Raw genomic sequence first — 15,450 nt, forward strand, 5'->3', positions numbered from 1 at the left:
TTTTTTTTAAAAATAAATAAATAAATAAATGTTTAATAGGCTAATTGAATGGGTTACCTCAAATCGGACCCAAACTCGATGTAATGAGACAAGTCCAAGAGGTAGGCCATGTGATTGCGATTGAAAGTAGACCCTCAATCCGAGCCCAAAGTGTCTTGCGCCAGCTAGACTTGGACTTGGACTTGTACAAACCTTAAACCTACAAGTTTAAGATCATGTCAAGTCAAAGCTAACCCAAAAGTCAACTTCCTTCAAAAGCCGAAGAAACTTATCCCCCTAGTGAATGCATCTCTGACATTTGAAGCTTCAAATCTCATTCCTTATATTTATTGTATTAAGAAAACCCAAACTTTGAATCTAACCTAATTTTCAACATTTTATCCCAACAAATGGAAATAAGAGACAAACTATTCATTGTCTCAAGAGTTAAACTCGATTCAAATGCTACTTGCTCATATAAATTGAAATACATGATTTCCATTAAAAAAGAAAACGTATGATTAATAAATCATAAATTACCCATATGCTTTGCTTTACATTCCATTGTACTCTTCACAAATAGTTTGTATCTCAGCTTTCTAAGCTTCTGCTCATGCCCATGACCAATCCGAACAAGCTTCTTCAACCATCATGACCAATATAAGCTCGAGATTTTCTTTGTAATCATCCAACGAGCACAACCCTCCTGTTGCTGCCTTTGAAGTTGGATGGTTAACAAAGAAAAACAATTCTAAATACAATTATAGAGAAGATGCCAGAAATGTAATCCTTTCGGACAGAAAACCACGGCTTACCCACTGTCTTGCCTAATGAGCTATATGCTATACTAATTACAGTTAAAGGGCACCTCTCCTTCAATTCAAATTCTATGTGATTGCACAAAATCAAATACAAAACAAAACGCCTTATTCCACCACAAAAGCAATCAAATTTGCCTATTTGCTTCAATCTCGCCATCCATCTTCCATATTCTCTGTTCTTTTACCATCCTTTCCAAGCTCCATATTTCCGTCAGATTACCACCATTCTCCAACTTTATTGACAAGGCATCATATATAAATTCGAAACTAAAAATATATGCCTCTAGAAGCAAAACTTAAGCATTAGGATTCAAACCTATACCACCAAAGGTTTAGAAGGCCTTTAGGATGTACTATCCATTGGGACGTGGATGCTTTTCATTACACTTCCACTTCTTGTTTGAAAAAGCAAATGCAAATCCTTAGACAGCACTTAATCGATGTACTTTTCTCTACTAGTGCTTCATACTAAAGGATTTCACTCAAAAACACTACTTGCTAACTAAAGCTATATGACTGCATCAAACTTATCCAAAATCTTACAACGCAGCCAAAGAAAGATCATTTATCATACCCATACAAACAAACGTATTACACATCAAATAAAGATTTCACAACCAACAAAACGGGAAGAAATGAGGAAATGCACAAATTCATATTATAAAGAATGGAAAATTAATGGGCAACTCCACACAAGAACTTTGGGCCCAAATAAGAGGAGCCATTTAGATTCTTGAATATTGATAGAAACCACTATTGATCCTCGGATAGAGCTGCCAATAACCTGATCACCAAATGTTTTATGTACTATCGAATAACGAATGGCTCTCAAAACTAGTACAAACCTATGTTTCTCAGAAAACTAATTCTTCAAACATTAAATCTTTTAAAAAAGCTATTACGTCAAGAAATTTTCAAGCATGCCATACATATTTTTCAGATTACGCAGCACTTTAGAACATAAGAATCAGAAGTCTAAAAAGATAAGAGAACAAGACAAACAAAAGGTTACCAGACATCGAAATTTCTTCTGCTTCCAAAATTATGCTTGTTACAAACAATGAGCATGCTTTAATCAACTATCGGAAATGTTTCCAAAAAATTAAAGCAACTCTAAATAGTTTTCAGATTTCATTTTTCAATTTTTTTCAGAATTCAAGCATGTTCTAAACTGAAACGCTAAACAATGAAATTATAGATAAACAAACGTAAATCTGAAAAATATATATTCAAACAAGGATGCTATGAACTAGGTCTACAAAATGCAACAAAAGCAGTCATATCAATTCTCATTTTGGAGCTTGGCTTTTCCTTCTTCCCAGAAGAAAGTGAACTTTTCTAGGTTCTCTTGTGCATTATAGTGAGGGGGGCAGGTCAAAGCTAGATCATGCCACCTTACAATTTAACCTACCAAGTATTAGAGTACTGGCATACCCAGAGGCAGAAATGACAATAAACACAAACAAAAATGCCAAGGATAACAAGTAGTTTAGCTTCCACTTCACTGAAAAGTAAACCAGTCTGGTCGACAATTTTTCCCATTGTCTTTAAATAAAATTAACCAATTCTAAAAGGGCGACATGATAAAGCCACCACCAAAAAGTATAAACATTAGTAACATTCACACATTGGATCAAGTAAAACACTTCAAAGAAAAATAAATATTCAATATACACAACAAAAAAATAAATATTCAATATACACAAAACAAAAGGCTATTCCTTGCAGTCACCATGAAAAATATCATTTATACTCCCATTACATTAAACTGGAGTTGAAGAAAATCTGACTATTTAATCAAATAGATTACAATACTTTAATTAGAGCATCAACTATAACAACACAGCTAAATCATACAAATACATACACCTACAAAATGACAATATATTGAACCAGAATGCCCATAGCAAATACCATGTCATTTCTACTAAACCTTCTGCATCCAACTAAGAGATCCAACTTATCCTAAGACTTAGGACACCATTAAGATTAACCAAAATGGTATGCGCTAGCTGCCTTAGTTCAAAAGTTCATAAGGAGGATAGTGTACTGGATAACTCGTATCATGGCGGCGTGATTTAGGATGGTTAAAGCTATCCAAATTTGTCCCAGAATATCTCTGACTGTATTGGTTATTGTGGTGATCCGAATTTGATCCATACCCATTAGATTGGTTAACTAACCCAGGGTAAGGAGGCGCTGAATAAAAGAAATACAGATTCGTTGAACCAATGTAGGAAAGGCACGTGAAAGCATACACAACTTCTTAGCAAACTAACAAAACAAAGACAAAAATAAAGGAAAATCAGGAAAATCACCTTCTAGATGGTTCTCTCGGTATGCAGAAAACCTGCACGAGTTTGACAAGCGATTGGAATATGAAGATATTTCATTAGAATAACCTGGAACAATCTGCGACCTTGATTTATGAGATATATTTGATGATGAAGTGATTGCACTACTACTAGGTGAAGGCTTGTCTTGCCCAGATACCTGTTTGCACGTCAAAAATTATGCATCATTCCCATAACTTTAAAACTCACCACACAATCAAAACTGATGCAAGAAGATTGCACAGTCGTCTGATTACAAAATTGGAAATACGAGACAGCACAGTATATAATTGTGTATAAAAAAATATCATCTATTAAAATATAAAAGAAAAGGAAACTTTATATCACTATGTTCCCCTCCATTGTTTATATTGCTACTATTCTGTCCAAAATAAGACTTAAAAGATACAACTTTATAGAAAACTAATAGATATCATTTTAATATATGAAATTATATGTTCAAACTTGTTTTTGGTTTTTCAAGAACGTTTTAGTTCGTCACTTAAACTTGTGGTGATATAAACTAAACTGGATTAAGGCCATCACTGTGAGATAAACTATGAAGTTTGATCCATGAATTATCTTGGTTCTTCCCATTGATTAATTATGATGACACAAGGTTGTTTCTAAATGCAAACTATGATTTGGAAATAACTAGAACAAATAGGTATAATTGGAATGTGGTTCTAAAACTTCAGAAAAGTTAGGCAATATGCCACATAAGGTATATGAATGAATACAATTTTTAGATTATTTTAAATTGTTACAAAGATAACTTCACCAATTAACATATACTTAGTACATGAAACTTTAATATAAAAACAAAACATGTATAAGTTAGGAAACAAATTTGATCAAGAAAAACCAAGATAAAAGAAAAATTTGCGTTGAGAAAGAAAAAATTAATAACATACTGCAAACTTTAGGGTACGATTATGTAGAGTCACGAGACCAGAGAAAAGCTTAACAGCATAGTTGGTAATCTCCTCATTTTCATATTCTGCAAAAGCATAACCCCTGGGCCTGCCGGATTCCTTGTCCCGAGGAATGTGCAAGTCCACTACCCGCCCAGCTTGAATTAGAATGTCATACAGAACTCTATCACTTACCCTTTCATCCAAATTACCTATAGAAGGTGGAGAGTAACAAAATCAGACTCAGAAGAAGATGTAGCATCTAAACCGTAAGAGGATGGCTGCATCCTTAAAATTTAATGTATGATACTATATCAGAAGATAAGAGGGGGGAATAAAATTTCCCCGGAAGAATACATGCGCAGAGTATCCAGTTATTAGAGAATAAGAGGAAAATCTACATAGAAGCAGATCAAAGACGGTGGGCAAAGTGAAATCGACATTGAACCAGTTAAGCATAAATGAAATTTAACTAAGAGATCTAAGTGAAACAAACACAAAATAAGGCCAACTTCCAATCCTCTTCACCCCACAAGCAGCAAATCAAGTATGCTTTTTAGCTTTATCAAATCAAGCATGCTATAAACAGGAATCAAATACATTTAAAAGAGAGCAAAAAAGTTGAGGAGGAAGAAATCCAGCACAAGATCCAATCCTTTCTGTTCCACCACCAAAGAAAATCAAAGCAGAGCTTTGTAAGAGAATCGATAAATATGTCATTATGTCCTATACATCCATTGGTAGCACATAATAGAAGGAAATAAACACAATTCTTAGGAAAATCCAGCACCGAAAGGCCTAATTTACATACGGAAGTTCACGGAAGGAAGGAAGTAAAAACAACATAGCTTAAAACGCAAACAACAGAATCCTGATGAAAGGAAAACGAAAGAGTTAAAACGAAAGATGAAAGAGAGAGATAACAAGGAACAAACCTATGTAAATAGTGCAACCATTTGATCTTCCTGACATGATTGTTCTGCGAGTTCAGATGCAAAACCCTAACCCTAAGTTTCAGAAAGCAAGCAAAAATAAATTGAGTAAAGGATAAACAAGAAAGAGAAACGACAGCTAAGTCAGTGTGGCGATTGACCTGTATTTCTTATGGCTTCCATTTGCCACGTCGATTCCTATTTTCTTATTCCACTCTTTATTTGAACCGTACACGTGGAATGATGGAAATTTAATCATTTTATTGCTTTTTATTTCACTTAGATATTTTATAGGTCTCGATTGTATGTCTTATAGATATTTTATAGATCTCGATTATATATATTACCCGCTTGGTGTTTAATAGATTTGTTAATTTAAATTATGAATTTTTCGACAAAAATTTAAAATTTCAAGGATCTATCGAGAACTAATCACTTATTAAACAATTTTAAAGGTTTAAAAATTAATTGCCTTTTACTTGTTAACTATGCAAAAACACACCGTGCATCAAAGCTCTCTTTCAATTTTGAAGGATATCGTCTAGCTATGATCAATTTTTGTGAATTTTTATCGACTCTCTTCCATTTGTTTCATGTCATTGTCACATACAGACTTATTGAATGTCGTTTGAAGGCCGAACAGCTCATTAAGGAACGAATCGTCACAGGGTAAGGTAGATATTTGTTGATCTCCCTTGAGTTCAAGATCGATTTAGGGTCCATTCGAGAATTTTCTATAATTTTAGGCCAATTTAAGGATTTTCTTATGCTTTTGGTCCAAATTGGTCTAGCTCACACCATTATAGGTTGGTTTCCTTCTATTTTAGTGGGTTCAATTGTTTTTATTGTCGTAGGTTCAAAGTTATTTTACTTTTTCTAACATGATCGATTAGTTACGTCTGCAGCGACGCGACCCGTGAGCGTCTCGACCTGAGAAGCAACGACGTCATGTCGTTTCCCTTGAGCGACACGTGTAGACCTATAGCAAACACAAGTCCTAGGCTTCACGCAATCCCTTGGCTTAAAAACGTCGGAGGCGGCTCGATTTAGCAAACTGGACCTCATTCCCTATGCTTTTTTATCCTTTCAAAGCTGATTTTGACCGAGATCATTTTAATGTCGTATTTCACAAATGTCAATTGAAATTATTATTATTTGTGAAATACTAATGAAAGGTGATGAACTATCTAATAGAAAACGAACTCCAACGATGATTAGAGCAACTTTGGAGGAACGAGAGCTAACGTTATAAATTTATGGAGGACGCCGGCTAAGGCCAACCAAGTAAATGGTCTTACTATCGGACAGACTTGAAACTTGTATGAATTATGATGTATGATATATGAGCTATGACGTAGAATGTCGTATGATGATGTAAATTAACTATGTGATGATGTATGATGATGAGTTACGACGCATGATGATGTATATGAGCTATATGATGATGTATGTTAATACTTGATGATTATGATGTATTTGATGGCATTATGATGATGAGTTATGATGATTATGATGCATGACGTTGTTACCTCAATATGATGATGTTTTCCATATTAAGCATGTTGTATGTGATGAATGTCATGTTGCATCATGTCGAGAAATCGGCCTAGGACACAACCCTAAAGAGCCTGAATAACGATATTAACATAAATATCTAATGAGCATGTATTACTAAAAATAAGATAGAGATAAGATTAGGGTTGTATCAAAAAGATATTTTAAGATGAAAAATAGAGAGGCCTCATGCATGTTGTGTGTACATAAGCATCGGGATACTTCCCCTTTTATGATGATGAGTGCGGACGCACATGTTATGATGATGATGACGGTGATCATGTTGAGCATGACACCCAGGGGTTTGCTGACCTTCAGACGTCGCTATAGACAACTTGCTTGACGATGATGGGTCGAGGGAGGGTGCGACCCACCTGGAGATTCACACTCGCACATGCGGGTCATGTGTATGGAAGTATTACACATCCAAAGTTACTTCGGACAAGAAGCCACGGTCCCTAGAGCATGTTTGCATTTTTGCATGACCTGTATAGTTGGGTCACTTATTAAGTATTTTTCGAAATACTCAGGCCGTGTGTTACATCATTTTTCAGGTAAAGGTAAGCCGCCCATATACAAATGTGGCAGCATCACAAGCAGAGACTATAACACGTAAGACTATAACGGTGTTTTTCAAAGATGAAGTTGTTTTAATTTCTTCGAAATTCATGTTATCAATGTTGTGTTTTTAAGAGTTGTATTTCGGCATCTTAGCATGAGACGTTAGTAGCAACTTTAAGTAAAAATTTAAGGTCATTACATGCAGTTTACCTATATGTATGCACGAGAACTATCAACTACTCATCTCATGTGCTATGACCCTCGAGTTTGTCATTTTTTGACGTAAATGTATGCATATTTTCCCGAGTATTTTCAATATTTAGCCTTTCTAAAAAAAATTGAGGTAAGAGCAAGGTGTGTATAGGTCTTGACCGGAGATATTGTTAGGGAGACTATCATCGTGCTTTTTAACATATATTTGATAATGTATTCGAGTTAGATCTAAGATTTTTAAAAGTCGAGGGCGAATGATTAAATATTATAATATTTTCTTTTTTTTTTCAGGTAATTAATGATGGATTTTGTATAGTGAAATACTTGAAATTTTAAAATAAAAAAAAATAATAATAATAAAAAGTAATACAAAAAAACAAAGGTCCTCGAATAAATTCAAGAGTGGTCTCAAATCAAACCTTCCACTTTTCTAAAGCAACAAATCTGATATTTAAGTAATAAAATTAGACATTTTTTAATGAAAAATAATGTCGGTCGATAATTCATGCCAGGTGGAGAAAATTTTCTATTTATTTTTATAGATATTAAAGTCGAGATTTCAATAATTTGTATGAATGAGATTCACGAGATTTTTCTTTTTCCACTTTTTTTTTATATTCTTTTTAATTAATTTTTTTGTGGACCAAACCATGGGAAGGTTCTGATTCCAAATGATATGGAAATCACTACAAGACAAGTAAGATTCAGATTAGCTTGTTGATCGAATATCTCAAGACAAGGACACTTGTTTGAGATTCGAATCACTCCACAAGCAAGATTGATCATGTCGAGCTTGAATGATTCTACATGCAACCTAAACTACGTAGAATTGCAAAGAAACTTAGTCATTGGCTAAATGAAAGCACAAATGCTTCTTTTACCACATTTTACAAGTCTACTTACAAATACAATATACATGACTTTATATAGCCTCCAAATGACCCTGTTAAAGGCATTCCAAGAGTTGTGACATTCATACTTTATGACCATAATTAACCTGATGTAAATGTAACCTAAAGTAAATAAAAAGTCTTAAAATATAATTACTCTAAATTGTAATCTACCCAAAATTTATAACAATGAAGCTAAGCTTCATTCTTCTTTATGACATGAATTGAAATATCTTTTGATAATTTCAACAGCATTTTCTTCACATCTTCATTGAAATATATTGTATAATTGATGTCTCTTGGTTCATATCAGTAATCTTCGTCTCCGTCCTTATTTTATTACCCTATTATTCGTTTAAACAAGAGTTCCCTATCCCGTTTGAAGTGGCTCTCCAGGGAGCCCCAACCCTACGGTAATTGATCTTTATCTAGTTAGTTGGGAGGGTAGATAAATATTTAATTTTAAGTAAATAATATAACCGGTCTTAATCATAATTATATTTTAATTGACTTTTTTAAGTAAATAATAGACGCCTTATTCATGTAATTATATTTTATAAGTGAACGTAGGTAACTAATTGACTTGACTTAATTTTTTTTAGGTCGAGTTAGTTATAGTGGATAAGTTGAGACAGTCATAATAGACAATTATACAGACATTTTGATTTGATTTGAATTTCTTAAGAAAAGTTTCAAAGTTTTAATTCAATTCGTCACTTTATCACCATATTTTTTGGTGGTATGATAAGCTACGAACACATTTAGAAAAAGAAAAGAGCTATTTTTATCCGCACGTTCGGGGATCAATCTAGCTATATTCACGTAGTTATAACATAAGATCTTATCGAATCATTTAGTCTTGCCAGAGAAGAAGGCAAGGGGGCCAACAAGGGCGGCGTTGATGTACGTGGCGGGTTCGGAGTGGCTGTAATCAGAGCGGTCGTCGGGAAAGCCATCGTTCTGATTGGGGCCACCAACGACGGCGCCGGTTAAGATGTTGGGGTTGGGGTTGTAGGAGTAGAAAAAGGGCTGAAAACCGCCGTCGCAGCCGATGGCCTGAGGGTGGCTGGCCTTGGACGGCAGCGAAGAGCCTCTGTGGTGGATTCTTTTGGGGAAGGTTTTGCCAAACCCCACCATGTATGACATCTTCAATGGGTTCACTCCCAATATATAATCAACCTGAATTGCATAATCAATTTGAATTAATTTATTTAAATTGTTAAATTAATTAAAAAGTGTTGTTAAATTGAGCCCAAAAACGACGGCGTTTGGTAGTTAGTTACCTGTTGCTTTGCTAGATTCTTGAGGGATGTCGGAGTGACAAGAACGCCGCCGCAGTTGAAGGTGTGCTTGGCGGCGGACATGTACTTGGAATATGTGGTCAGCAAAAATGTTATGGATGTCACATATTGGAGGTTACTTTGTGGCAACTTGAACATCAATCCCCCTACACAAATCCAAAGCTTTTTAATTCTCGAGCTTAAATTATGAACTACGGATTGAATTATGCTTAAACCGGACGGAAAATAGCATACCTTGTGTGTATTGAGTGCTGGAATAGGGAGAATTAGGTAGAATCCGACACATGAATGACTCAGCTTCTTGTTTGTAGGAATCAAAGTTCTTGTCATTGTTCAGTAATGCTCGCTGCACCAATAGAAACCAACCATTTAACACGAGTGGATGTACACAAGTTGGGTTGGAGAAATCTTTTGAACCATCCCAAAAATTCAAGTTAGTGACTCGAACAACCAAGGAGGGTTCCATCTATTTTACCCCGTTCAAGAGTAGTAAGTCCAAAGGTTGGAACGTCCTATTGTTCTTTTTTTAATTACTTAATAACTAAAATACCATAAAACTCAAACATAAAAAAGTAAAACATTTTTAATTTTCATAATAATATTAAAATTATGGTATGTTTGAATTGGGTTGCAACTCATTTTTCGATTGGTCGAGTTGATCAAATCAGTCCGACCAATAGAATGTCAACTGACAAACCAACTCAAATTTTTCAATTTTTCAAAAATTGAACCGAACCCAACTCAACCCAAACGATTTTTATGAATTGGATTGGATGGATAATCCAAATTACCCGAGTTCTCGAGGCGTTAAAGAGGGGAAAAGAATATTTACCCGGGAGAGAAGAACATGAGCACCAGCATATTTGTTGTCCCAACTAAAGATGTCGGGAACATCGTCGCCGCCCAACGACTTCAACAAATTGAAGTATCGAACATCGTTTGTTGCTCTTAGTAGCCATGTTGCTCCCCACACAAGCTCATCCTATTTTTCATATAAAAAAAATATTTAATATCATAAATTTTTTAATTNAAAAAAAGATTCCGAATCTTTACCTTATACCCAGAATAAGAGCAATAAAACGGACAAACAGCCGATCCAAGCGAATCACTGTACGACCCTCGATGCTCAACGGCAAACTGAAACACCTTCTTCGCCGTCGCCAATAGCAGCCCGGAGTACTTTCTGTCTACCCGCCGGAACACCAACGACGCGGCGGCGAGAGCGGCGGCTGTCTCGCCGGCCACATCAGACCCCGGGTTTGCGGCAGAGACAGAGTAGACAGTCCTAACTGTATCCATGTCCTCCGGTCGTTCCCAGCATTTGTGGTCGACGTTGGGGTCGCCGACGCCGACGTAGAGCTTGCCGGGTGTGGCGGTTGCGCACTTGAGAAGGTAGTCCGTGGCCCAACGGATGGCGGCGCGTGTGTTGGGTAACTCCGAGCCCATACGCGCTCCGTACTCGAGTGCTCCCCATGAAAGCATTGTGGTTGTGAATGCCATCGGTAAGTTGAATTTGACATTGTCGCCGGCGTCGTAGTACCCGCCGGTTAAATCCACCTGAGAATTGCCCAACGATTCGATTTTGGTAAAGTTCGAATTTTTTAAGGAAAAAAAAAAACAAAACAGTAATAATTTAATTTAATTCCATTTTTGTTTTCTCTTTTTCTTTTAAAATATATTAATAAAAATTTTGAAAATGGTAAAAAATTAAAACATTGGTTACATTATTTAAAAAAATTTTAACCGTAAAAAAGCAAGAACATGTCAAAACTTTTAAGACATACATGAGCGAGTTCACCGTCATAGAGACCAGAGTTGGACCTCCAAGCGATTTGTTGACCATTTGGGATTCTACCAGAGCGTTGTCCTTGGAAGAACAATAAGGACTTAGCCAAAGCGTCTCGATAATTGGGGTTGGCACGAGCGGTATAGAACGAGAAGGAAGACGAGAGGAGGAGGAGGAAGAAGAAGAATGTGGGAGCGTTTGTGGTGGCAGCCATAGGAGAAGCGGGTAATGAAAAAAGAGGTTAATATTTGAGTTTGAATTGAAGATGATGCAAAGGGAGTATGGGGTTTATAAAGAGTGGCATAGTTTATGAGTAGCGCAATTTGAGGCTTTTGTTTTGGAAGTCAATAACAAATGTGGTTTTTAATACTCACACTTCAAATTTGCATGCTTCTTTCTAAATTAAAGCTTCCCCCTTTTTATGCCTTCTACCTAAAATCATGCTCCAACTTCAACTCTCCCTTTATAATGCTTCAAAACCTACCATTTACTTCACCAATTACGAGTGTTCGTATAGCTTGATAGCTCGATTAATTCAGACTATCTAACTCAAACCATAAAAATTCGAGTTGGGTTGGGTTTAAATTTATTTTTTTCGATTTGGGTTGAGTTGAATTTTTGAAGAATCGAAAAAAATTGAGTCGGTTTGTGGGTTGACTTTTTTTTGTCTAGTCAACTAGACCAACCTGAAAATAGGGTTACAACCTAACTCTACTTTTAAGATTATTATGAAAAATTAAGAGTATTTGACGTTGTAACTGATGTTAGTGATGTATTGTGGCTTATGAATGTTTGATAAGTAAAAAAAGAAGAAAAAAAACCGATAGCCCAATCTAGCTGGAAATAAAGAGAGTTGGGTTAGGTTGTGAACGTTATTCGGATTGCTCGAGTCACCTACAGCCCAACCATTCGTGACGTTATAAAGTTAATAAATGATAATGTTTATTGGCTTCAATTTCTCTCCCTTTTATAGCAAAGGCTTTCCATTTTTTAGAGCATTTTATTTCCATTTTTGAGAGCAATTCAAGGCTTTGTTACCTTTTTCTGAATATATGAAGCCATAAATCAAATGTAAACCCGAAAGGAAAAAAATTTATATGGATCGTAATTAACTAAATGGGGTCGGGATAAAAATTATATTCTCCATTTGTTAAATGGGGTCGGGAAAAACTTCTCCATCTTCGCCCGGTCTCGTGGACATCTTTAGATATTCTTGACAACTACGTAGAAGATTAAGATCGTTTTTACTATGTAAATGATGTCGACATGTCTTTTAATTTTTATATACTAGCATCCACGTCAATGCACCAAATTTTTTTCGTTTTTGGAATGTTCTAGTGAGAGAGAATAATGGGAAGATAGCTTTGGAAGATTCGAAATTCGAGAATTTGGCATTTATATTATCAGTTGTAACGTCTCATGCCCAAAATTCAAAATCTAAGAATGAGACACATGTATATCTAGCAATATGATCACGTTATTTATTTCTTACTTTTGAGAGTAAAAACTATCTCCACAAATCAATACACGTAAAAATGTCACCTAACATAGAATTGTTCCAAGTAAAACATACTTAAATTTGGAGTCCCAATGATTGAGCCACCGAAAAGAGACCAACACAGGTCAGGAAGTAACCCGACATAGAATTGTTCTAAGTAAAGCATACTTAATTTTGGAGTTTATATGATTGATCCACCGAAAAGAGACCAACGTATATCAAAAGGTCACTCAATATCGAATTGTTAAAAATAAAACACGTGTTATTTTGAAATTCTTATGCTTCTCTTTGCTTCCCTAGACAGCCACCCGCGCCCCTAGACAGGTTCTTATAATTGAGCCATTGAAAAAAGATCAACATGGATCATGGGAGTGTCCAAATCATTTAAATATAGTCTCAGCTTATTCATATACTCATTTCTTAACTAAAATATATAAATATTAAATGGTCGGTTAAGAATGAGAAACATAGGTGGGATCAAAAGTCCAAGAAACATAGGTGGAACTCATTCTTAACATGGTACCAGAGCAGGAGAAGAGGAAGAACATAAGAAAAGTGACTGAGATCGAAACAGAGAACACTGTATGAATTAAGATCACCTTCTATAAGATATATCATCATCCTTTTAAGCCCATTTCTATTTCTCATTCTTAACATGGCATCAGAAATGGTGGGGAGGAAGCACTTTATAGGAAAATGATCGGGTGAAAGTGCCTCGGTCAATGCCCGACCATTTCATGCTCAAAAAACAAGGTCTCGTTTATGAGAAAACCAAATTCCATGATTTTGGGTTTAGATTTTGATACGATTTCAAAATTCAATTCACTTTTATTATGTTTTTATCACTCAACTCGAATTAAAGCCCAAAAATTTACTCCTTAAATAACGCAATTACTATACGATATGAGATTTACAAAATCATTCACATTTTATACGTTATCAACAGACGTAATATTTTATTTTATTTGGCGGATCGAAAAATTTAAACGCCAAATTAAAAAATAAATTATCCAAAGTGGATATTGAAAATATGAGATAAAGCATTGAAAGAAAGAAGACTAAATAGAGATTGGGTAAAAAAAAAAAGGTATAATTATAATTATTTTTAATATGATTTTTAATTTTAAAGAAAAAAGGGGTCATAGTATAATTAGAAAAGTGGAAAGGGAAAGGGCGCAAATGGCGCAAAAATAATTTGAATAAAATGGAGGGGCCTTGGATTACGCTAAGAAATCGGCGCCCAAAGCGTTGAACTAATCAAAATTGGGGCCAAAATGCAAATAATAAGAAAGTTGGGGGTGGGGATGCATAATATTTAAAAGAATCTTTATTTTATTTTATTTTATTCCCTCCAGATTCCTTCCCAACAAAGAATTTGATTTCATTTCATTCCCTTTACTTCCATTCTTATCTTCTTATTTTTTTTTTTTATATTAGAATTTCATATAAATAAATAATATTTAATTTAAAAATAAAATTAGAAATAATTGGGGTTAGGGCATGCGAGACAGACAAATTGAGTATATTCACAATCTTAGAGAAAAGGATTGGAATGAAGTGATAATCAGCCAAAAAGTGTGGATTTGTCCAAATAATTCACTACAAATCTTCCAAATTTTGAGGCTTTTTCCATATTCCAAATTTGCCCCTCATATTTTTTTTACTACTTTCCAACTTTCTCCCGTCCTCTGTCTATTTCTGGCATCATATCCATAGTTAGAAGCTCTAGCTCCATATCAAGATCACTGTTGATATCGGTATCGTCACTATCATCAATAAGAAAATCCTTAGGGTTGTTATTCGGGAACTTGTTCAGAAATATTGTAATGAAAAGAAGATAAGAGTTTGTCACTAGGTATTTGACCAAATAGGATCGTCTTAGTTCCTATACAACCTATCACTAAAACACCCTTACGGGAGATAGGGCTAAGTGGAGCGAAAAGGGTTTTCCATGAGATGGGTAATTCAAACTATTAGCCGTTCACGAAGTTTGTGAAGAAAATATCACTACTGTATAACACAAATAGTTTTAGAGTAAGCATTACACAATCTCGAAGATTATTTTTTGTTTAAGGGAATAGATTTTCAATCTTAACCTGTTTTGACACCCATAAATGTACTGAAAATTACAGGGTCGTTCAATAGTGTATAGTAGACGTATGTGTGGATAAGAATTTCGAACAATTAATTAAGTTACGTGAAAAGATATTAGAAAAAGGATGGAAAATAATTTGATTGTGGGTAAAGGCATTGGGTGCATGAAGACCAAACACATTTGCAATTAGTGTCAAACCTTTTTTATTTGATTCAATTTGCCGCATCAACCATTTGCTTCGTTTTGCCCTTTTTGATGGTGTGGAACTCAAGCTTAATTTAATTAATTAATTCGTTCGTAACGGATTAATTGAACTAGACATGATACGATATAATATATATTTAAATGAATGATGTGAGATACTTATCGAGTAAAAATGAAATTAAATGATTAGCATCCGTTTTAATATGTTCAAAAAAATTGGAATTTTTTCGATCTAATGACTAAAATTTAAAACTACCGTTAGTATCACCCTGATGAATATATTTTACGGCTAAGAACTTGAAAACTTTAAGATTAAATTGAGCTCGATTTTGGAACCATCCATGTCGATGAGAGTTTGGGTTATAAATA

At 34.9% G+C, this 15,450-nt stretch overlaps 2 protein-coding genes across 3 annotated transcripts; both read right to left on the minus strand.

Moving 5' to 3' along the window:
* Window positions 1–2,471: 2,471 nt before the first annotated feature.
* Window positions 2,472–5,129, minus strand: LOC111787967 (splicing factor 3B subunit 4-like). 2 transcript variants are annotated; one of them, XM_023668085.1, is made up of 5 exons: window positions 4,983–5,129; window positions 4,048–4,259; window positions 3,220–3,293; window positions 3,119–3,150; window positions 2,472–2,999 (listed from the first exon to the last, which is right to left on the minus strand). In XM_023668085.1, exons 1-5 carry the CDS (start codon window positions 5,017–5,019, stop codon window positions 2,818–2,820), a joined length of 537 nt encoding a protein of 178 aa, XP_023523853.1. In that variant the 5' UTR covers window positions 5,020–5,129; the 3' UTR covers window positions 2,472–2,817. The 2 variants fall into 2 exon arrangements, with proteins under 2 accessions (XP_023523853.1, XP_023523852.1); XM_023668084.1 differs by having other exon boundaries at window positions 3,119–3,293; window positions 4,983–5,128.
* A 3,826-nt stretch (window positions 5,130–8,955) lies between these two features.
* LOC111787952 (endoglucanase 9-like) lies at window positions 8,956–11,504 on the minus strand. Its single transcript, XM_023668063.1, has 6 exons — window positions 11,283–11,504; window positions 10,552–11,055; window positions 10,331–10,480; window positions 9,733–9,844; window positions 9,481–9,644; window positions 8,956–9,376 (listed from the first exon to the last, which is right to left on the minus strand). The coding sequence occupies exons 1-6, from the start codon at window positions 11,496–11,498 to the stop codon at window positions 9,047–9,049; spliced, it is 1,476 nt and encodes a 491-aa protein (XP_023523831.1). The 5' UTR covers window positions 11,499–11,504; the 3' UTR covers window positions 8,956–9,046.
* Window positions 11,505–15,450: the final 3,946 nt, after the last annotated feature.

The sequence above is a fragment of the Cucurbita pepo genome, chromosome LG02, assembly GCF_002806865.2.
Source record: "Cucurbita pepo subsp. pepo cultivar mu-cu-16 chromosome LG02, ASM280686v2, whole genome shotgun sequence".
Classification (NCBI taxonomy): domain Eukaryota; kingdom Viridiplantae; phylum Streptophyta; class Magnoliopsida; order Cucurbitales; family Cucurbitaceae; genus Cucurbita; species Cucurbita pepo.